The 25,058-nt window shown below is 37.4% G+C and overlaps 1 protein-coding gene across 4 annotated transcripts; it reads left to right on the forward strand.

The window, feature by feature from the left end:
• Positions 1–99: 99 nt before the first annotated feature.
• On the forward strand, positions 100–24,255 carry LOC111339960 (cyclin-dependent kinase 5 homolog). Of its 4 annotated transcripts, none has more exons than XM_022946703.2 (19): positions 100–484; positions 644–715; positions 2,757–2,818; positions 3,165–3,350; positions 3,653–3,747; positions 4,392–4,471; positions 6,475–6,569; positions 8,660–8,722; positions 10,764–10,825; positions 11,206–11,267; positions 11,664–11,724; positions 12,953–13,012; positions 13,259–13,352; positions 14,911–14,974; positions 16,153–16,201; positions 16,507–16,555; positions 22,138–22,228; positions 22,949–23,004; positions 23,521–24,255. In XM_022946703.2, exons 1-18 carry the CDS (start codon positions 397–399, stop codon positions 22,999–23,001), a joined length of 1,386 nt encoding a protein of 461 aa, XP_022802438.2. In that variant the 5' UTR covers positions 100–396; the 3' UTR covers positions 23,002–23,004; positions 23,521–24,255. The 4 variants fall into 4 exon arrangements, with proteins under 4 accessions (XP_022802438.2, XP_088600665.1, XP_022802439.2 ...); XM_022946704.2 differs by having other exon boundaries at positions 133–484; positions 23,815–24,255; XM_022946706.2 differs by lacking the exon at positions 12,953–13,012 and having other exon boundaries at positions 133–484.
• Positions 24,256–25,058: the final 803 nt, after the last annotated feature.

Here is a 25,058-nt window from a genome sequence, read left to right on the forward strand (position 1 = left end):
TTATCCCCGACCACAACTCTTTCACTTGGAGACACGCCCACCCTCCCCTCCCCGCTTCTTCGGTTGGCGAGACTGTCGAGACGTTAGGTGCACTGTGGGTAGCCTGTGTTAATTATTATGGCTGATGTTGGCTGCCTGTAGACTGTGTTTGAAAACAATAGCAAGTCATTAGTTTTACCAGCTACCTTACCAAGTTGTTCATTTGTAACAAAGCTTCTCACAGAGTTACGATGGGTAATTTCCTTATGAGCTTAATGTAAAAAAAAAAAAACCGAATGATCCTCGTGCGATTGCTGAAAAGATCAAAAATATGCAAAGATCGATATTTCCCATTTGATGTTGATCTTTTAATCAACTTGGATTTGTTGACCTCTATCCGAGAGAAATTAGGCGAATATGGCTTCTGCTGCAGAAGATGACGACGTATGTGAAGAGGAGGAAAATACGGTTGATGAAGAAGGAAATTCTGCAACTTTGAAAGAAGGTTTGACTCATTAGCCATCAATGATATTGTACGTACTGTTTACAATTGTGATATGTTTTCGAAAGAGAGGACACCAACTTTCATTTGACTCCAGATCCTTAAGGAATCCTCTAACAGTATTTATTTAAATGTGGAATTGGTTTCTTTCTTATATTTTAGGGTTAAAAAAGTCATCCTCTGACTCAAAGATCAAGAAATTGCGAAGGAAAATTTCTCAAGGACTGAGACTTTGTGAGTAATGTAATTATCCCTTAAACACCTTTTGATCTTGCAAATTATCGTTGACCTGAATTTAGACAGACTGCTTAGAACCAAGTAGTGTTACGTTGTATGAAGACTTGATCGTAATCGACTTGATCGCATTAATCGACTTGATCGGTCCTGCTAGGGCTTGTACATCACTGAATGTTTGATGATGAGATCAAAGATCAAATCGGAGAAAAGCTGTGAATAGGTAGCACTGGCTCACTGCAGACATCATATGGTTTTCTCCTACACACGCAAAAAGATGTTGCGCTCGAACCATTGTGATAATCTTGTTAAGCTTGTATGCAGTGAGTGAGAAATGATAGCTGGGGTGGCAGGGTGGGGGAGGTTCCCTTATTAATAGGCTTTAGAGGGAAAGGTTAAGTGACACTTATGGGTGCCAAGCTTTTCTCACATTGCCACAAGTGTTGTTCCCTCAGGGCTCCATCCAGATACCAGCCTCTTAATAGAATTGGCTATGCTGAATAAATAGAATTCAATCTGCTTTTCTCTTCTCTGCAGTGGGTAACCCTTTGGTAATTTGTTAGGTTGCCTATACCCGTATTAATTGAGTAAACAATTATTGCACTCCAGAGTGGAGAGAGGAATTTAGATAGTCAGGTTTCTTACTAGAAGGCACAACACAATGTCTACATCCTTGACTGGACAGTATAGTATTGCCTAACTCACCACATGCTTAACATTCTTTTGAAGATTTGTTTCAATTATTTTTCACAAAATTTTGTAAGACCTGTTGTTAGGTACCTCAGCCAGGAATACATAATTAAGGGTCAGTTAGCAAGGAGTGTTGATTCACACGGGGTAACTCTTATTGGTTTTTCTGTGATGTAGGGTCAGGGTTCCATTTCATTAGAGGCACCCTAAAATCAATGAAATTCCCTCCCTTTAAAAGTGGAGTGGGACAGGGGGGGGGGGGGGGTGGGAACCTAGGTGGGAATAGAGATCTATCTGGAAGGGAAGGAGGAGCAGAAATTAATAAAGGCTGAAAAAAGGCAGGATAAAAGGGGTCAAATGGGATGCCTATTGAAGTCAGTTATGTGGTTGTAGTTGAATTTGTCAAAAATGACTCAAAAGTTGTAATAGTTTAAATTCTCTAGCAAACAAAGATCAACAAAGCAAGTCAGCTCAAATGTCATTAGAGGCCATTATTGATTAGCCTAATAGTATTTTGGTGCGGCAATGAAAAATCACTCTATAAAAGACTTCATTTCTGCAAACCTTTTGTTAAAATCAGAGAATCGTAAGGCTGCATAACACTGACCAGTGTATAAATGTATGTATGACTTTCCACAGCTAGTTGAGGTTTAATTTGATACCACTTTACCTTACCAGTAGTCCATTACTTAATGGCCCATTTCTAAATGGCATGATCCCAGTATATACCGGATTCGTAAATGCAAGTAAATACACACTTGAAACTGCAATAGCTATTAGACTGCAGTGGACTGAGACTTTAGTCTCTATGATAATCGTAAGATGTTAGAATCGATGGTCAAACTGTAATAACCAGGTCAGCAAAAACTAGCCTGTATAATAATTAAAATGTTCATCTTGAGAAAATTACCTCTCCTCCCTGAAAAAATACAACGTCAGAGAATGGTCAAGCATGACACATTTTGGCACAGCTTGCAAAACCAAGGTTTCTGATCTTTCTCATTAACCTGAAGATGGGAGTAATACAATGAAGGGTGGGAGTCAGGAGGCAGGGGAGCACTAAAATACGGGAGGCGGGATATATGTGGTACAGGAAGTAGGAAGCTGTGACTCCCTTGCCCCCCTCCCCCCCCCACCACTGGAAATGAGGACATTTCCCATCATATTATCATACTTAAAGTTTTGGAGGATATTGTCATTGCTTATGGTTGTCTAGAAAGGCCACATTACTAAAAAGTTTATGGACCTACTTGCAGTTGCTTGTCACTGCATTCAGTTTGCCAATTTTTTTTTGGTGGAGAGAGAAGTAATTTGGCTTTGTGAAATTAATTGCTTTGAATTCAATTTTTAGCATTTATTAAAGATGAAGATGGTGGACCAGGTATTCCTGTACAAAACAACAGGCATGCAGAGGTATGATCTCCCCAGCATTCAGTCTAAGTATGTAAAGACCTGCATTCATTGTTGATTAATTAGTAATATTAGTACATGGTCTGTCACTGACTGTTACAAATATCATTATGAAAGGTGGTTGTAATGATTATAGTAGGCTTCCTGCATTCTTTTAAAATCCAGCTTACTAACTAGCCTAAGGTGACACAAGTACAGGAAATGGATGATTGTCCTTGTCCAGTTTCTCATGACTCCATCCTGTCAGCCTAATATTATTAGGATGAAATTCAGTTCATCAATTCAAAGATTAAAGAACAGTGATGTGAGACAGAAATCAGTATTAATGACCTTTCTCTCTTTTAAACAGACTGATGATGTTTTCATGGATTCCAGCCCTTGTGGGAGATCAAACCATCCTGATTTGAGACCAGCGGTGAGAAGGACAGTGTCAGACTCAATAGGCACTCGGCTGAGAAAGATCAGTTTTGAGATTGGTTATGGTAGAAGGCATTCCGATGAATTAACACCCGAGGAGTTAAAAGGCCTACCACAGGTATATGATAATAATGATGATCATTATCAGTGGGTTTTTAAAATGTTTGAAATGGTCTCTATTTCAAATATTTTTTCCTGTGAAAATCTCAGTTGTTTCCAGCAAGTCCTGTCGCATTAAAAAAGCCAAGAGCAAAAGAAATCAAAGGACTTTGATAGTGAAGGAATCAAGAACCTTAATTTAACATGCCAGTTGTTGCACACTTCAACTGAATTTTCATACTTTAGTGTTCCAACGATTCAAGGCAAAAAATGTATTTTTTAATCATGATAACATTTTTGGTTGATTCTTTTGTTTTGAAGCCCCTATCTCCTCCATTTGGTTGCCTTGATGCCTATCAAAAGCTAGAACAACTTGGAGAGGGCTCATATGCAACAGTGTTCAAGGGGATCTGCAGGTAAATGTTGAATCATTCCCATCTGATCTTATTAATTCAAGGGGTGATTTTGAAAATGAATGTCGTTCATGTGGGTGTAAAAGGCATAAAATTTATATTTTTATTATTTTACTACCAGAGTGTACTCACAGATCAAATTATCTACAGAACTTGTTTATAGCTGAGTTAACATCATCACTTTCTTTCAGTTGTTGTATGACAGGTTATTTATAAATGGGCAATAAAGTACAAATTTGTTCTTTAGGAAAGGCATAGATCAGACAAATACACTTTCAAAATTATTTTGTGAGGCAAATATTTTGAATTCAGGAGTGTTGGTGTTTTGTAACACTTAGAATTGTCCTGAACAAGGAACTTTGTCTGTCTGTGATAGTAGCAGTCAGGTTCAAATGTTCAAATAGAAGTTCTCATTTGGTAACAATGATACTGTGATACATCATCTCTTATGTCAGCAAAATTACAAAAGGGTTGCAATATCCTTTCAAATCATACTAATTACTTCAAATAATTTAAACTTAAATTTATATACTGTACTTGCTTTGATATGATTGTACAGTCAATGCTATGCATGATTATTTCAAATTATTTTTTTCTGTTGAGGACATCCACAGCTAACTCTGATCAACAGAAATCTTTAACCCTAGTGCAAATAATAAAGTTGTGGCCCTCAAAGAGATCAGATTGCAAGAAGAAGAGGGAGCACCTTTTACGGCAATTAGAGAAGGTAACAACTTTAATACACAATTTTTAACAAAAGCTCCAAGAATCAAGAAAGGCTTTAATTGTTTTCACCCTTTCTTGCTCAAGAACTGATTTTAATCAGTAATTATTAAGAAAAATATCAGAACTGTGTTTCTCTATGGTAAAATGAGAGCTATTGTTGGAAAAATCTATCATTAATAATTTTCATTCAAATTGTCAAACTATTTTCTGATAAATTTTTACTTTTAGGGATAATTTGGGAAAAAGATTGCTGCTAATTGTTATTAGTCAATTTAAGTCCAGATATTCCGCTAATTGAATACAGCTGTCATGAACAGAGGTCCTCTTAAGGTGGCTGAACACAGTTTTTGATACCTGTGTTTCTTTCACCATTTTCTCTAAACCCTTGATCTCTCGGTCGCCAAAACTGGCAGCAAGCAAGTTAACAACACAAACTTTGCTCTTTTTATAGTTAAGCTGACATATGTGCCATTGCCATGGTGACATGAATAAATATAAACAGGCCTGTAAAATCAGTTTTGTTTATTTGTTTATAATTTGCATGCAATGAGCTTGTAGTGATACTCAGAAGTTAACACCATTTTGCTGACAATTTAACAGAGATCTTTGATTATCCCTTGTTGAAGGTTCACTCAATTATAATTTCTTTTGTTAAACATCAAATTTTTTCAATAATCCAGTTACTTATTTCCTAAAGTATTTTCGTGTCAAATTTCATAAAATTCTAATGAGTGGTTCTCAAGAAATAGGCATATTTCCAAGAAAGCAATTTCCCATTCAGTTGCAGTTTTTTTACTTACTACACATGGGCTGCATTTAACTGGTTTCTTTCGGTAACAATGAAAAAGCTGAGAATTGCTGAGTTCCTTGCACCATTAACTTTCTAACATGTCTTTGTAATAGAAGATTAAAGCCCTCAATACACTCCGCCAACCATAAAGAAAATTATCACAGATAGTGCGGATACATGTTGAATAAAGAAAATGACCGCTCTATGACGGCATGTTTGTTATTTGCAATCGTTGTGCTGAATTGCATCAGTAAAAGCGTGCGTGAAAACTGTGTTCAGCCACCTTAAACAGTGGATAAATAGCCAATAACCACTTTTTAAATTAATATTTAAAATTCTCTCTCTCAAATCACTATCTTGATAATGATTTTTCCACAAAAATTGATTGCAAAATGAATTTTGTGGTACCAAATGCATTTATTGAATAGATTAATATGTGGCCTACAAAATTATTTGTAACTCAATAATTTTTCTCCAAAAGTAACTCAGTAAGGTAAAAACAAGAGGTACTCACAGTCAACATTTACACTTATAATCACTGTAACTTTCATTCATGTAATATCAGAATCCTCCAAAACAATTTTATCAATGAAACATAGTTTTGAGTTTTACTTTAAATAAAATTTTGTTAATTCTTTGCTTGTCACATGAATTTTGACATTTCAGCTAATACATTTTACAAATGAAATCAAAGTGATTTGATGACTAAAAGTTGCATTATACCCCTTGTGTCTAGCTAGAAAACGTATCTTATTTGACTTTAGTTTTTCGGTGGAGGAAAGGCAAGATTCACACATGCCATTGCAGCAAGCAAACAAGCAGACTTTCACAACTTCAAAACGTACATTTAAATTTACTTAAAATTTTACTTTCCTGGACATTTAAGACTTAGAAGGTAGTTCTTTGTCAATTAATTGTCATTGGAACAGAATTATACTTTCTGTTGTTATTTTTTGCACTGTTGCCAATAATAAATATGTTGAAGACATTCATCAAGCTAGAGTACAGTACATGCTAAAACAAAAAAGGATATAATGATAACATTAATTTTTTAGCAATTATTTTTTTATTCAAAGAAAAAATAACTATTGCCTGCAAAACTGGATTTTGTACCTTTTTGTTATAGGTGAAATGTTATCACAATCTTGAAGATTAAATGATCTTTACTATTAGGGATAGTCATTATTTGTATTTGTTTAATTATTATTTTTTAGCTTCTTTGTTAAAGCAGCTGAAGCATGCCAACATTGTAACACTTCATGACATTATTCACACCAAAGACACCCTTATGTTTGTGTTTGAGTTTTTGGTAAGTTTTACTGTTTGTTACAAACCTATCTCATCAGGGTTTCTTGCTGTATAACTGTTTTAGCTTGCTTATTTAAAAGCCAGAAATCCTCCACCTCCCACGTCTCACACAGGTATCCCCTTCAAAAGTGTTTCCTTGGCCCATTTTTCGTGAATGGTAGGCAAGATGTGTTGGACCACCCTTGTGTAATCACTTTTGTTTGCCCTTGCAATTTTAAACTGTACTTGATTGTTTTAAGTATTTATGATTTACTTGCTATTACAGGGGGGGGGGGGGGGACAGGTGTGTCACTGCCTCCCACTTCCTGTGCCACATTCTCCCACCTTTTGTACTCTTATGCTCCTTTGCCTCTGGACTTCTGCCTTTCTTTGTATTACTCCCGTTGTCAAGTTATTAAAAAGGATCAGAATCTTGGGGTTTTTTTTATTTTAAGATATCCCTAATGGGATTGTGCCATTTAGAAATGAAACTGAAAAGCCAAAAGGCAATGATAAGTGTTCAGTACTCCTTTCTAATTCCCTGTTTCTAGTTCCACTAATTGCATATCCATTGCAAGGAATTATAACATTTTCAAATTTTGTTCTCATTGTGATAGTGGCTTTATTATAGTTGGTAATAATATATCACATCCAAAAAACTGATTGGCTTCCCTGGGTGCATGAAATACTTGTATGCATAGACAAATGAAATTGTCAATATCCTGTTATCATAATTCTGCCCATGAATTGTTATTATTAATTGTTGTTTGGCTGGTTATCACATTATTTGATAATTCAGATTCAAAGGGGGCGTGCTCTCCCAGAAAAAAATTTTAATTTACGTTCTCGGAAATGCCATTTCCTGCATTTTTTGCAAGGTATTTTCAGTAAATAAATAGGAAGGAAAATGCATCAGTAAGTGTACATGGGTTATTTTCACCATCTCTAGTGTTATAGGTATAAGGTAGAGTGTTCTCAGATTTTAAAACCTTGGCTAGCTGCTGACAGTTGTACATACATTTATGCACAGGTATTATGTAGCTATATACTTGCTTAAAAGGCAAAAGGCATTTGCAGAAACTAAGTCTTCCATGGACTAATTTTTATTGCTGCACCAAAAAATACTGAGGCAGATTGATATAGCCTCCAAAGAAATTTGGCCCAACTCGCCATCCAACATCTTGCAACATGTTGCTACAGGGTTGCCAAACATACGTAACAATACGTATGATGCACGATCCTCGCAATAGAGAGCGCTATTTATGCAAGGATCGAGGATCGTGCATCACACGTATCTATAACCGCTCTTCAAAACACATGAACTTCATATATTCATTGTATACGTAACAATGTTGCAACATATGTTGGATAGAAATGTTGCATGTGTTAGGCCGAGCCTTGACAATTGTTTACTTGCTGGATGCAGAAAATTCGTGAAAAAAATGAAAAAAATTTGTACCATTTTGCACTTTAACACATTCATGGTGAAATCAATCCTTGCAATCTGATTGGCTCTTTGCAGGTGGATGTATTTGCAAATCACACTATTTTTTTCTTAAAGCAAATCTAATAAAGTAGTATTTAAAACAAAACAACCAATTAGATTTCAAGGCTTATTTAGGGTAGCCTATAAAATTACATGAAAATGAAAAACAACAGGCTAATCAACAGTATGTGGAAAATTTTGTAACTTTCATCTCCAGGACTTTTTTTTCTTTTGAGAATTAGATGGATAAATTCGAAATTACCATTAATTTTGACATTCATTTTGATATATAGACATTCATTTTGATATATATACTTCTGCATATTTGGACAGACTAGAATCTTGTATTTTTAAATTTTCAAATTTAAAATGGATGTATTAAAGTGATAAATTCACGTTTTAGTCTTGCCACCTTCCCCCCTCCCAATGTTTATACAGTGAGAAGTATTTTCCAAGAAAGTGATTATGTGATGCATTTTCTTTCTCGATCAGTGCTATATAAGAGATTTACAGTACATCTTATCTCTTAACAACTCTTTGTGTTATATTTAATCTAGTAAGCACCTATTTGTTAATGATTACTGACTGTGCAGTAAATTTTACTCTTTTAATGTTCTCCACTTTAGGACACAGATCTTAACACTTACCTTGAGAAGTATCCAAGAGGCATCCCTTCACATAATGTCAAGGTTTGTGTAAAACATAATTATTTGAGTGTGTATTTAAATTAATACCTTTGCTGTCCTGTTCTTTCCTACTGTCGTTTCATTTATTAACAGTGTTATGGTTGACATAAGGCATGTTTTAGTTATTCAGGAAGGAATAGAAACTAGATAAAACAGTTATAATGACTTTAAAAGTAAAGTGAAGCAGTGATCTTACTTCTAACACAGGTGGCAGAGCAGGTGGGGCATGGGGGCATTAAGCCCCCTGTAAACAAAAATCTGGGGGGCTCCCCCCCCACATTTTGATGCTGAAATCTTGCTAACACAGCATAAAATTAGGTCACTAATCAATTACCATTACTCAAAACTGTAGACTGCAAAGAGGTTTGCTTGTGCCAACAAACAATGCCAAGGGAATTTTGGAAAATTTGAGTAGGTGTATGCACTGCTGCCTCTGTCTCAAGAAAGAAGGTCTGACAATGAGACAAAACATGAGAGTGCCTGTATGAGTTAAAATCTCATCCCTCATGGAGATTTGAAAAGCTCTTTGGTTAGGATATATGGCTGCACATGGTTACACATTTTATGAGGAGGTGTGGCTCATGTCCCTCCCATGAGAGCAAAGCAAATGAGAAATTTTCACGAAAAGACACAGTGAATAAGTGTCTACAAGGGGACATATATATTAAGTTTTTTGTACATTATATAGAGGAAGTATTAAGTCAAAGATAATTTTGAAAATATTTCACATGCCTGGAAATTGCTATCCCAAGTTGGAAGATCTCTCTTTGTGAAGATTTTTCTGGTAACAAACTAGACAATTCTTGACAATCTGTTTGCTCATTTGTACAAATCACTTTTTACACACAAAGTGGTTCTTAAGGTGAATGAAAAGATCTCTGAATTGTAAGTGATGATGATTATGAGATTTTGAAGAAAGCAAGCCACAGTCTTTCAAGGTGTCTCAGCTAAGGCTACAGTAGTCCAGTTTGTTTCTCTGAACTGGCAAGAATTGTTAATCAGTCTTTGTGCACTGGGATCATTTTCTTTAACCCATTAATAGCCGCAGCTTGTGTGAAAAACTGTGTTTTGAAGCTAGTTGAGCAGATTTCAGGTCACTGTTGTAGTTTAAAAAGCTCAAACTTACCACAAGCCCATTCACAGCTTGTACACTCAACGGCCTTTCGATCCAAATGCAAAATGGTGGCCTGAAAATCTCAGGCAGGCGCAGAAAGCAAAATTTCGAGATCGTTTTTGGGTTGAAAAGTAATGCCCCACTTACAACTTTTACTTTTCTTCCGCCCTTTTTTTCCCTTTCCTTGCCTGAATTTTCTCGTCACTAGCTGGAAATTTAGTAGGCTTCGTTTTGGTCAATGGTGTAGAGATTTTTTAGGAAACTACTCATTATTTTCAAACCACATGCTCAGAAAGGTAGGTGGGTAATGGAACAAGATTTTTGTGCAGGTTTTCAGGTCAAAGTTACATGGTTTTTTTGGCTATTTCTCCAGTGTCCTTCCCTCAATTGCGCTCATTCTGGTATCGTTTATAAGATATTTTCAACCTGTTCAAGTACGTGCTCAAGGTCGTGCTCCCGTGTTAAAAGTGATGACGTCACAAGGTGTAGAAAGGGTGTGGTTCCACATGGGCGCTTACGGGCACACTGGACATCAATAGGTTAACTTGATGTGTAACTTATCAAGTTTATTGAGGATACTTTTACACCCAGAACTGTATCATAGCCAGTCTTAAAATAATTTACTTTTACATTTATGGGTTAGATATTCAATGATTTCTTGTGATTTTTGTTTAAGCGTAAATAGTGTTTTCTTTTGTTTTACTGCTAAACAGTATTTTGACAGACAGTCACAAATTTCGTTACACAGGTGTTATAACATGAGAATGTTTGAAGCCCCAAACAGGACTGTCTGTTCATGGGCTAACAGTACCTACCATTATTAAAATTTGTTTTTTTCACTTCTGTTAGTATAGCACACTTTTTAAAACATAAATTATTAGTTTGAAGGAGAACAAAGCAGGCCAATCATCTTTCTGTTCTTGCTTTCAGCTGTTTTTGTTCCAACTATTAAGAGGATTGGCTTATATTCATGAGAGGAAAATTCTTCACAGGTGATGGAAAATGATAACAAGCAGTTACTGTCAGTAATAATAGTAAATTTTACAACATCATTGCATTGTACTTGATCATGATTGGGATGTAAATGTATTTTCTGACTTCAACATAAATAGTTTATCTCCTTATGAATCCTTATAAGAGTGCCGTCCATAATCCATGTTAGTTAGGGGCAATTTGTGGAATGTACCCCTCTAATGGTTGGGAAAGTCAGGAGAATGCTGATTGTTGTAATAGTGGGAAGAATCTGATGTGGCTTCTTAGCTTATTCAGATGAAAGGTTATTACCAATGTCTTGGTAATTTTAAAGGAATCAGTTAACTAAGGATTTTGGTATCTCTTAAATGAAGATTATACATCTTTTGATGTTTTATAGGGACTTAAAACCTCAGAACCTGTTGATAAATGAGGGTGGAGAGTTAAAGCTGGCTGACTTTGGTGAGTGCAATGATATTATTTGTATTGTTTGAAACATCCCTCTTGTCAATTCAGGTTTCAAAGCAAAATGTCACAAATATAGTACTGTTGATGAAGTTTTTGGGAAAGAATTAATAACATAGTAAGATATTTTTTCACTGACTCAGAGAAATAACAGAGTTGTTTATAATTCATGTTGAATGAGGTGAATACTAAAAAGTGCAATTCTCCTTTTTGCATCTTTGGAAATATAATTCCACTTTCATAATGTCTAGTATCTTTGGTAGTTTAATTGATTAATTTATCCAGATTATTGCATTTCCATAGTGCTGTTTGTTTATATTTTAAAGCTTGTTTTTTTAGGAAGGTGGCTTATAAATGGAGAGGGAATTATTTTTAACAACTTTATTTGTGTAGGTTTGGCACGAGCCAAGTCTGTTCCCAGCCATACATATTCACATGAAGTGGTCACACTATGGTAAGGAAAACGTTTTCCTGCACCATAAAGAATTAAACTTCATGTGACACATACTAATTTACCTTTCAAATTATTATACTTAAGCCTTAAGTTCGTTTCCATTGTTTTTGCATCATTTTTGGTGAGACACAAGGCTGTATCCTTTATACAGGTTCACTTTTGGGTTATCAACAAAAGGAGATGGAATATGGATGATAGAAAAGAGAGAGAGCGATCTAAGACATTTGCATGATTGCCATCTTGTTATTTCCTGACATCCGGAAAGGCTCCTTTTTTGATTCTCATGTGATTGTTTGATTTTGATATATTTTCAGGACTAAATCTTTTCATTTGTTCAAAGTTAATCCAGGCTGCTGTAAACATGCGTTATTAACCAAGCGTGAGGTCAAGGTGGCTGGATATTGACCAGGTTCTTTTTTCGCATCACATCGCTCGCATGCAGCGTCTATCTTGCCCGCTCGGGAATACCTGCATTGATCCCGCACAGGAAAAAATAGAATTAGAACTACTAAGTTCGTAATTCTTGGACAATTTTGGTGATGAAAACGCAAAAAGCGGCAGAAGATAGTCAGAACAAAGAAAACAGAAACGACTCTCGTGAGTCTGTTGTGCACAGTTGGCTTTCTTTCCCGGCTCTTGAAGTGAATAAGTGATTCTTAATTCTTGATAATGCGAAATCTTTTTGCAATATAATAAATCCTCTAGTAGCCAAACTTGTTCGGTCAAGATGGCTGAAAATTAGCCTCGTTCTTTTTTCGCATTTTTGTGAAGCGAGACGAAGTCTCGGGCCATAAAAATGCGAAAAAAGAACGAGGCCAATATCCAGCCATCTTGACCCCACGCTTGGTTAATAACGGGTCTAATTATTTATTTAATGAGTACTCCGTGAGACATTGCATTTTTAAAATGCTTTTGTTTGCTCTTCTGTTTAACTACTTTCTATGCCTAACTAGGCTAGATCTATCTATGCAAACATTCTTGATTTCACAAACGTAACAAAAGATATTCAATTTTTGCATTGCAAAGAAATAAGTACTATTATCATGGTATTATCACTATTATCAAAGCCGTTTTTATCATGATTACTAATGTTACAAAGAGTGTTACTGTCAGAGCTACTACAAAAACTGATAGATAATTGGCGAGATTTTATCGGAAAGGCAGACACATGGACAAATTATCAGATATCAAGCATTACTTACTGTACATGCGATTGACTAATCTACAGGTATCGACCTCCTGATGTTCTACTTGGATCAAAAGATTATACTACCTCCTTAGATATCTGGTGAGACTGATGACTATTAAGGGTTACCGGTCACTCGACAACTCGCCTCGCATTGAGCTCCCTAAGCTCAAGGCTAAAAAGAGGGTTGACCAATACTGTCGATGAGTTGGCCATAGGTGTCGGTGAGTTGACATGTCGGCGAGATGACCGGGTACCCTATTAAGATAACGGTAACATAAGAAATAGACGTCCAAGTTTCATTGCAGTGTTTAATCCGGCTGAATTTTTTTTTACTGTTTGTTCTAGGGGTGCTGGGTGTATTTTTGTAGAGATGATGACAGGAATTGCGTTGTTTCCTGGAATGAGAGATTCTGTTGATCAACTCAATAAAATCTGGCAGGTAGAGTTAACAATTTCTTTCAAACTTCTTTTAAAACTGAGACATAACAACACTGAAGATAGAAAGTTAAAATTGTCGTCATTGTCATTTAAGTATTTCGTTAAAAAATATTTCTAATCTAAAATAATTATATATAATTTGGTTGTATCAACTAAGTTGAAACTGTAAATTGGCCACCGTAAAGAGTTAAAAAGCTGACGTTTTGAACGTCAGCCCTTCGTCAGAGCGTCATTCGTCTTATTTGATGCGGTGAAATTGACTCAGTAGCGAGGCCTTTCCCCAAAAGTATTAGTTTTTAAGCCCTCCCCCCCCCCTCCCCCATCCCATTGTCGCTTCTATCTCCAAGTCAAAAGTGGCCGGTTGAATAAACTACCACGAGCTTCTTAACGTTAACTCGCCCTATTAAGACGCCTGCATTGCCGGCAACATGAAGATCTGATTGTGTCTCTAAAGGGGGTAAGTTTCTAAAGAAACTGTGGTGCTGCGTCGGTGGGGATACCAAAGTAATTTGGTTTTATCAAGTAAGTTCAAATTGTAAATTGGCCACCGTAAAGAGTTAAAAAGCTGACGTTTCGAGCGTTAGCCCTTTGTTAGAGTGAATGACGAAGGGCTAACGCTCGACATGTCAGCTTTTAACTCTTTACGTTGACCAATTTACAATCAAGAACACGTCAGCCCTTTAACTCTCTACGCTGGCCAATTTAAATCAAGAAATGGTCTGATAATTAACAATTATTTGCCGAAGGCGAGTTGAATATCGTCGAATAATCTCCGAGACGAAGTTGAGGGGGTTATTCCACAATATTCACCGAACCTGAGGCGAATAACTTTTTTAGTATAATTTCAGAGCTGAACAACAGAGAAATTTCTAAAATCGTAACATTTTGGTAACATTTATTAACATTTTATTTTAACATTTTATATAAACCGCGTGTAGCGGGTTATATAGCGTCATGTAAGGAACCGCTCGACCAATCAGATTGCTGGAAACTCTTTGCTCAGCTCTGAAATTATACTAATTACCGATATTCATGGCTATCTTTGCACCTCTGATCCTCGTTACTAAGCTCGTAACTATGATCCGAACAACTATAATATAAGTTTTAAACACAAACAGGACTACTGTAGAAAATCTTTTTTGGTAGGACTGCAGGACTGTGGAATACTCTTCCACCCAATATGAAACGTACAATCTCGCTCTTAACATTTAAATCTAAATTAAATAAACTATATTTTTCTAAACTCGTCTAATACAGTCCTCCAAGTTAGTACTTTATAACTTAAATTGACTTGCCTTTTTTTGTAAACAGATTCTAGCCTTTTTATTGTGTCTTTTTTATCGTATTATAGGGGTTAGGTCTCAATTGGGACGAAAGCTCTGTTCCTCTCTCCTGCCACTCCACTTTATTTTCTCTTTTCTCGTAACTGTGTAATGTAGATTAGTTGTTTGTATTTGTTGAACCGTGGCGAATAAATTAATTAAATAAATAAAGTAATAAGGTTCAACTTAGTTGATAAAACCAAATTGATTGTGTCTGTTCTGTATCGTGTCCTCTAGATATCTGGAACAGCTACTGAAGAAACTTGGCCCGGAGTTACCAGATTACCTGAATATGATGCAGGTGACTCTGGATTGTACCTACAGTGATATTCTAATGTCTAACTTTCCAAAACAAAAGTAAACGATTCAAGTAGAAAAATACGTCTAATGCCAAGTTACATTTAAGCTACGTTTGTAGAAACAACTCATAGTATTTTATGCACTTTCGATATCGCCCTACTTTTTAAACAGAACGAGGAAGCTATTCCACGTCCATGGACCCCAACATTGAGTGTGATGTGTTCTTTTAGTGAATCTTAGGATTTGAGTTAGTGTGCGAAAGCTTCTGGTTGTGATAATGTTCTCCGTCATGTCGGTCAATTGCTGTTTTGTAGTAGAGGGCCTTCCAGAAATAGGATTAGAAATAGCTACATTGGCTGAAAAGCCGTTTGTCGGTCAGCAGGATTAATTCCCTAAGTTACATGTTGAAATTTTTTTTCCAAAGTAACACGTCTAATAATTTTGGTTAGCCCTTGCAATGTAACAAAATAGCGACTTCTGTCATGGCCGGCCCCAGGCCGTAGCTCGTTATCAAGGCCTCTTTATTGTAATAGGTACGCGAAAAACATTTTTCACAAGACAAAAGAATTGGGCGTAGAAGAGGTTCAGTATATTATTTCAGTGTCTTTTGACGTAAGTTTGGATCCAGGGTAGAGTATGAGATGGTTACATTGCCTTCCAATTACATCACATAATTTGAAATCATAGATAATTTGAAATCATAACACTGAGTTATTACAGCCTAGACAAAACGGATGAACTTTAGGTCTCGGATCTTATTCATAGTTAAATTTATTTTGCCCAAATTAGTAGTTTATGAGGAAACTTAAAAATTACGTCAGCACTCATACTCGGCGCACAGTCATGTTACCAATATTTCCCTTTATTGTCCCAAGAAAGGTTTTGTGCTCGAAATATTAGCTAATTGAACTTGCCATTGAGATTCATTTACCTTAACTCGGTAATTGATGTATCTCCTCATTATGCAGCTCTCATACGTTTTTCTATACAAAAATAAATGTAATTATATATTCCTCGGCCAGTGGTTTGATTTTTTTTCCTTAAAACTAACTTCTACCCCTTTCCATGTTCAGGATGTCTGTATAGATTATACTGAGAATATTTATTTTAAAGATGTTGATGTATGCCATTTTAAATATTTGGCCCGTAATAACCTGTTTTTTTTTCCCTTCCTTTTAGATCTGTTTGTTGATTTTCCGCCTCAGCGGCTTGGACTAGTAGCCCCAAAGTGAGTTGTGAAATCATTAGAATGTTATGAACATTCAGTTTGATACTAACTCATAGCTTTAAAAGAGAAGCTCTTCGTCTTTTTTCATCTCGAAATTGAAAGGAAAACGAAAATCAGTTCGTTGTAGCGGGGAAATCGAGTTACCTGATGTTAAATGGCTGAAACAATGTTCTACAAGGGAAATGTTTGAAGTGCTACGGTTAGTTAGCGATGAGTCCAAGTTAAACGAGTTCCAGTCAGCTATGGTTAATGTAATTAAGTTTATTTATTGATGTCATGACTGCAATGCTTTTTTTCGGCCTTAGATTGTTGCTTTTAAGTGGTGCTGAATCTCTGGCCACCGAAATGGTTCAGGTAAATACTGACGTAAAAAGCTTCTGAGGCACAAGACGTTAAAGATAAATTAATTATGCAACTAGGATGGGAAGACACACTCTTTTTTGTGATGTCTTAGATAGATAGATAGTTTATAGATAGATAGTTTATTTAAATATACCTGGCAGCCTTGCGGCTGAATTGCGTATATTACAATAATGTAATTAAATAAATATATTATATAACGTATACAAGAATATTCAAAATTATAACAATTAAAAAATCTATGAGCTAAAACCTATCTATATTTAAAAGCTATATTTACATTATCTACTTAGGTTTCTAGGAAACGGTCGTTAAATTAACTGTTGTTGTTATATTTAATGGTGGAGGCCATCATGAAGGTGTTTTTAAAACGGTTTGTCCTCCACCGGGGGATTTCGAAACGCCTGTTACGTCTTAAATTGTGCTTTGGATGGTTGGCACAAGGCAACAATTCACGAAGCCCGTGATTATCTTTTCCGATAATGTTGCTAAAGAGATTGCGGCAAATGTCTTCCATATAAGCCATGATCGGTGGAATGCCGGCAGCCTCTAAAATCTCGTGATAGTCTTGGCCTGAGCTTATAATAGAGAAAGCTCTTTTTTGAACGCGCTCTAACTCCTGCTGCAAATATATAGGTAATGCATAATAGAAAACAGGAGTCGCGTACGTTAATATAGATCTAATACAGGCCACGTAGAAAAGCACGAGATCTTTAAAGGCTACCTTTGCACGCTTTAGCTGAACCAAAAAATAAAGTCGCTTTGAGGCCTTCTTAACAACGTTGTTTATGTGTTCATTCCACGATAAATTGCTTGAAATTGTTACGCCGAGTAATTTTGCATGCTGGACAACCTCAAGCCCTTTACCATTGACAATGACTGGAGAAAACTCCGTCTGATTTCTAGCAAAAAATCCAACTGGAAAAATCAAACTTTCGAGTCAAAATGGTTTCGAGTCTTTTTTTAGTCATTGGACTGGGAAGCTGTTTAAAACTAAAAAAGCGCTACAAGGATGGGCAACGGTAAAGAGTTCAGTGAGGCGATGTCAGAGAATGGAAAAATCCAACTTTCGAGTCAAAAGGGTTACATTTCTCCTTCACCGATGGTGGCTAGCGAAAGCTTTCCAATAGCAGACTGTTGTATTCCATTGTGTCAATGTTTGCGTTGATTGGCCTTTTTTCGCACTGCCTCCAGCAATAACTGGTGATCATCCGCCTGAAACACTAAAAGTATATCACCGAGTGAGAAAGTGCAAATTTTAGAAGTGCCGCAGTGCTTACTACCCTAACGCGACAGCTACACGTAGGATTTTGTTACTGTCAGGAGATATCGAAGTAAATCCTGGCTGGGAAAGTGGACTGAAGACATTTGACCATACTCACATCTCTAACAACCAGCGATCACTCAGTTCCACTCCACCTGTTAATTCAAATATTCCTTTGCACATTTCTGAGAGAAGGTATTCCACCTATTTGTGTCGGAACCAACACCAATCACCAACAGTAACAAATCAAGCGTGTACCTTTCAATAAGTCCTCAAATACGCCATTTTCTCTGTGTCTACTTAACTCGCGTTCTGTTAGAAACAAGTCAGTGGCCTTTTACGATTATATTTGCGAGTGTAAAGCTGACTTGGTGGCTGTTACACAGACTTGGTTAAGTTGTTGTGATGATGCAGTCTAAGCAGACCTTTGTCCGGATGGATATAAGCTATTGGATCATGTACGTGATTGTCGTCAAAGCGGTGGTACAGCCCTATTGTTCAGGGACTCGCTGAGGGTCAACAAAGTGGGTGGTGGTGCTAAAATGTCATTTGAATTTTCAGAATGGACCATCCAAGCTGGCTTCCTCCCCCGATCTCCGGTTGGTTATAGTAACTCGACCACAGTCTGATTCTGATGATCACAGGATCCTCATTACCCGTTTTTTAACTATTTTACTGACTATCTAGAATCGGTAATACTCCTGCATCTATTAATTAGTTAATTTGGTTAGGCAGGGACGTTAAAGAACTCACTCACGAGATTACTGGGATGTGGTCTGGCCTGTTTACTGGGAATTTGGGGGAAGGGGGCATCTTCAATTAAGTCTCCTTCGATTGATTGTAAACTGCTGATGCAGTCCGGCCAAAGTCCCCCGAAAAGTGTTGTGATGCGCATTTGATCATATCCAAATGTTAATTTGCGTAATATAAATATTAAATTAAAATTAAATTGAAAAAAATTAAATACTCTGTAAAGAACAGCTGATGATCGTCTGTGACTTTAATATGCATGTCGATGTGGATGTACTTAGCGATAGTGACTCAACCAAATTTCGAGAGCTGTTTGAATCTTTCTGTCTACAACAGCATGTGGTGGGCCCAACCCATATTCATGGTCACACCCTTGACTTAATCATCACCCGCCAGTCCGATCAGATTGTAAGATGCACACCTCGAGTCGACTGCTATTTCTCTGATCATGCACCAGTGCTGTGTCATCTTCATTCAATCAAGCCTTCTTTCTCCACCAGGACTCTCTCGTATAGGAAAATAAAATCAGTTAACGTGGATTCCCCAAATGATGACCTGGCTAAGTCTGAGCTAAGCAAGTATCCACCAGACGACCTCAAGGAACTTGTTTTCTTACAACAAAACCCTAAAAGCATGCCCCTGGGAAGACTCGAACGATTGTTGTGCTTCCGCTACTTCCATGGTACACAGACGAAATCAGACAAGCTAAGAGTGAGGGACGGAAAGTTGAATGAGGATGGAGGTTGTCAAAACTTGACTCCGACTAGGCTGTCTTCAAAGTTAAGCGCAATGCTGTCAACAGTCTTATGAACATGGCGCGACAGGCGTTTTACACTAACTTTATCGAGGATAACAGCTGTAATCAACAAAAGTTGTTTTGTTCTAGTAAACGCCTGTTTAATCAGTCGCAAGGCGATGAGTTACCTCCGAATCTGCACGCCCCCACTTTTGCAAACGAAGCAGGAAAATACTTTGTCTCAAAGATTGATACAATCCAGAGACAAACCGATGCTGCTATTATGCATTTACCTGATGATTCTGCTCAGTGGACTCCATCGTCATCTGCATTTAAGATCCTGTCTGCCAACAGTGTTAAATCGCTTATTCGTAACTCACCATTGAAGTTCTTGCCCACTCGACCCAATGCCCTCTCGCTTGTTAAGCAGATGTGATGCTCTTCTCTCAGTCATTACTGCAATCATTAATAAATCATTAGAAGCCGGACTCTTTCTTTCCCGAGTCCTGGAAGGAGGCACTAGTATGTCTGTTACTCAAAAAGCCTGGCCTTGATATCATATTCAAGAATTACAGACTGGTAAGCAATTTAGCTTTCTTATCGAAGCTCAGTGAGAAATTAGTCTTCCACCAGATACACGAACACATGGTTGACATGAGCCTATAACCGAACGCTCAATCAGCTTACAGGGTAAATCATAGCGCTGAAACAGCCCTCCTGAAAGTTAAGAATGACATCCTGCTCAATATGAATAAACAACATGTTACTCCTCTAGTGCTACTCGATCTTATTGCTGCTTTCGATATAGTCGAGCATAATATCTTGCGGGAGGCACTCAATACGCTGGGACTTAGGGGCAGGGTGTCCAAGTTGTTCCAATCGTATTTATAAGGGCGCAGTCAGAAGATATTACTTCGGGGGTGTCTGTCGGAGAAGTTTGATTTGAACTGCGGAGTTCCTCAAAGCTTCTTTTTAGGACCGCTCTTGTTTACCATCCATATGAGCTCGTTACTAGTTGTCGTCGAAAAATATCTTCCATCTGTCCACTGCTATCCAGACGACATCCAACTATACGTCTCTTTCAACCCCGCAGATGAGACAGGTCACTTGGATGCTATTGCTGCTATTGAGTGTTGTATTAAGGCGATCAGGTGGTGGATGCGTGAGAATAAACTATTGTTGAACAAGGAAAAAACTGAGTTTCTCTTAATTGGACACAGTAAAGTTGGAAAAGTAAATATAACTCCGCGCTCTCCTGTTAAAAACCTTGGAGTCTGGTTTGACTCAAACCTATTTATGATTGATCATATCTCCAAGACTTGTCCTGCAGCGTTTTATTATCTTTATAACTTTAGAAGATTTAGAAATTATCAAGCTAAAGAATGCACGGAGACGCTTTTACATGCGTTTATATCTAGCCGCCTGGACTTTTGTAACAGCCACCTATTTGGAGTTCCTGAATGCCATCTACACAAATTACAGAGTCCAGAATGCAGCTGCACGCCTCATATTCCAGGAGAGCAAATTTTGTCACATCACACCTCTGCTCAAGTCATTTCACTGGCTGCCTGTAAAATATCGTGTAGCTTTTACAATTATCTTTATTACTTTTAAAGGAATACATGGTCCTGCCCCGGCCTACATAAGCGAGCTGATTTCTGTTAGAGACTGATTTATGTTCCAATGACGGCTTACTCCTTGCAAGGGCAGAACACGCCACGCTCGGCGATCGTTCTTTCCATGCAGCCGCCCCTAAATTATGAAACGATCTTCCGGGTTCTATAAGAAATATACAATCTTTTAATCCTCTGATTGTAACTTTTATATTTCTACATCTTTTTTAGTGAAAATTTTTATTTTTTATTTTTTAGTATCTATGTAGAGTTGAATTTTTAACATTTAATCATAATTCGCAGTTGAAAATTTTTATATTGATAATTGTGCAAAATAAGTCAATAAATTATTATTATTAAGAAGCAAAACAGTGGCTGCACACGGTTAAACACAGTGATACATTTGTAGCTGTCCTTCCAAATTCATTAACAATATGACACTATCACGTTGAATTCGTTCTGTTCTCTTTTGGAAATGAGAAGAAGACGGTTATAGAACCAAAAGAGATTCTGAATGGATTTCAGGAAGCCCTGACTTCTTATTTTAATTTTTATAGTTCCTTACATTAAGCTCCTCGTTAAGTTAGCCGCCTATCCTCGTTAAACTGTTACTTTATGTTGGGAATTAGGTAAGTCTTAGTCGGTGGTATGAAAGATAGAGAGTGATGACATGGTGTTTATCAATTATGTGCCTTATTTTCCTGTAAGTGTGGCCAGCAAACCTTCTTTTGGATTGTGTGCGTTGAGGTTGCAAAAGAACTCATTTCCCATTCGGGCAACCCAACGGCATTTGACTGTCTTTTGTTCCCCGGATATGACTTAGAAGAAAATGTGCATCAGTATTGTAGAAGGATGCTAACAGACGAAAAACCCAACAGTGGTACCAAAACCTGATACGTGACTTTGTTCAATTCTACAACATTCGTTGATCACGCAAGGAATCGTTCTGTAAAAATTTTGCCTGAACGTAGTTTGCATGAACGTAGTTTTGGCCGGGGGGGGGGGGTGGAGGCTTGAACGAACCAATTAAAGTTCAAAGCCCGCAGGGGAGCTCCCCCGGGAGATGTTGAAGTTTCTAATTGATCGACGCATTAAGACTTTTCTCGCAATCTGGTTGCATACCACTCAAGTAATAACAGTCTGATTAAGACTGGATATACTAACCAATTAGGGTAAAATTATGATTTAATCAGGAGCTATGTTTTGTTCTTAGTGTGACCCAAGGAACAGGATATCTGCCAGTGACGCCATGAAACACGTATACTTCAGTGATTTACCCAAGGAAATCCGCTCTCTACCCGACGGTAATGTTTTTTTTTTTATGTTTGTAGGAATCGCTTTCTACTTTCAAGAAAGTAGATAAGTCCCAACATGTATTTTTTATCGCTACGAAAAGTTAAGAGTTAAGAGCGATTGTTTGTTGGGCGAGCTATAACACCATATCTCGCTTTGCTTTCTTCAATCATGTTTAAGGTATCCTGTCATTGAAAGGTGATTAGTCTCTAATGTTCATGATATTAATCGTCTTGGGCCTCGATATGATATTAATCGTATATGATGTTAATGATATTAATCGTAGTAGTCCTCTCTGATCCTGTCAATTTAGAGCAGCGTGAGTGGAGCAGAAGCCGCGCGAGGGCGTAAGCCTTCGGATGACTACCGCGTGGTTCGCACTTCTCCCGTCTGGACGCCTAGACGAGTGAAGTGGTTTAAATCTTTGTTAAATTACGGAAATTCCAACAAATGTATAAATGAACTGTGTCACTACCGACGTATGGACAAACAATCCATGGATTATTGAATAGTCTGGTCTCTTAGGGGTTGAAACTTCATCTGTTTGTGGCCCAGGGGCCCTGGATAAGTTAGTTCTGTTAACAAGTCCGAAGCGAAACTTGCTGCCCAGCTAAGACTAAGTTGAAGGTTCTGTGACGTTCCTAATAGAATTAAAGGAGGAGATTAAGTACCCCTTTATGAAAAGCAAGTTTAGAACAAGTGTTTTTTTCTGCTTTTCTCGCTCTTCGCAGAGTCGTCGATATTCACAGTAACAAGTGTTGAGCTTTACAAGGATGTCGACTAAAACGTGAGTGATGATGAGATATCAAGTACTTGTGTACTTGTTGTAGTTATTAGATTCCGGAAAATCTGACTGTTCGGTTTTGCTTTTAACTCGTGATTGCAATAAGTTCTTGGTAGGAAAAGTTATTTGTCGGTCAGAAAGTCATGAACTTGCCACTCTCAGTATTGCCAGGAGAATGGTGACGTTGCAAGCCTTCGACGCTAGAATGTTCGTAGTTTTCGTTTGCTTTACCAACTAGCTGAACACCATTCTGATCGTTGCTCCCGGTGGAATGCTTGTATCTTTCATTTCGTCCTTTTTTCGCTGCGTATACTGTTCCTGAGAAAAGACATGAACTGGAGATTTGACAATAAGCTTTTCCAAGTGGCACCCTGGCTTCCATATTTGGCGAGCACTGACTCATGTAAGTGTCACTGTGGGAGGGAATAGTTAGTCGTTTTCTGGCTAGATTATTGAGTGGTGCAGGTTAGTGTGCAACTGGAATTGAAGAGACTGTTGATTGCCTGTCGTTTATTGCAGTGGTTGCATCATCTCTTCAAGTCTTGAAAAGAGAGCAGAACAGTGATATTGTTGGTCAATATCAGCTCAGCACAAAGAGCAGACAAGGATAATTTATCTTCTAGTTATTTATTAAAATTCGGTTCCAGTTGTGCGAGCATCAGTGTTGTTGTACTATATTTATCTATTTGAGTTTATAGGTCATAATGTAAATAGTTCTAACATTTCTAAGAATTTTTAGAGTAATATATGGTCTCTGGTTGGACAGTACATTGAGTAAATTAAGGAGTTAATGTCAAATGCCTTAATTTACAGGAGCTGTTGCATCAACTTTGAAAAGTAAAGGAAACGAATTTTTGAAGAAAGGATATTTTCTCTCGTTTTCCAAATATTTAATTTTTTGTTGTCGTTGCTTTTCCTTCCTGCACGCAGCATGCAAGTGACCCAGGCTGTTTGTGACAATCAAAAAGCGTCAGAGAGAGGCCAACCGTTAGTTTTCTTGTGTAATTTTGCTATTTATGTTAACAGGAGCCAATCTTGGAAAGGTTAGGTTCTTGCATGGTGTGAAATTTTACTTGCTCGCTGGTAAATTAGTGTCACAACAGTGTAAAGCCATTTAAAGGCTATTTTTATTGAACTTTTGTAAAGTCAAGCAAGTGGCTCTTGTATTTTAGTAAGAAGTTGGATTTGGGGTTGTGTAATTTCAGTTGCCATAAGTAAGTATTATTTATCAATTAAACACAAAACCAAACCATTGTTGTGCTGAATCTTTGCATTCAGAAAGAAAAGGCCGTCGGTAGAGTCCTTACCGCTTCTTTCAGGGACGTATTTGAAAACCCAAAACTCTTTACTGAAGAACGCGTCAAGAGAAGTGAGTGCGAAACATGTAAATGCACTCAGCACCTTAGAAGTAGAAGTACCTGCACTGATGACCAAATATGATCGCTCTACTCGGAAACGGCATGCTTTACCGTTATCAACCGCATAGGCGTACGAAATACCTTGTTCTCCGGTGGCTCCCTCGATGTGGTTGGATGACTGGAGTTTCAAACGAAATACCCATCATATCAAGCCGGTTAATGGCTTAAAGTGCACCTACACCCAAAAAAATTTTTTTCGCTTAACGAAGTAAGCTTATTATTTTGAGTATTTCTGCGCAAAATTTTTTTTATTTGCTCAAATCTTCAATTTTCTATGCCCAGTCAAAATACGGAAAATCGGCCGCCATCTTGCCCCACGACCGAGTTTAAAGAGGAATGGCTCTAGTGGGTAATGTGACGTCAAATCGAGAACACGAAAGTCTGCATTTCACACATTTTCACTTGTTTGGGAAGGTTGTAGTCGATAATTATCCGAAAATATGCCGACTAAGTGTGTTGTAGAAGGATGTAGCAACGTGCGAAATTTGCAAGAGGGTATCGCGCTTCATACATTCTTCATACAACACACCTAGTCGGCATATTTCGGACAATATCGACGACAATCTTCCCAATCAAGTGAAAATGTGTGAGATGCAGACTTTCGTGTTCTCGATTTGACGTCACATTACCCGCTAGAGC

Source organism: Stylophora pistillata, chromosome 14, assembly GCF_964205215.1.
Source record: "Stylophora pistillata chromosome 14, jaStyPist1.2, whole genome shotgun sequence".
Lineage (NCBI taxonomy): Eukaryota > Metazoa > Cnidaria > Anthozoa > Scleractinia > Pocilloporidae > Stylophora > Stylophora pistillata.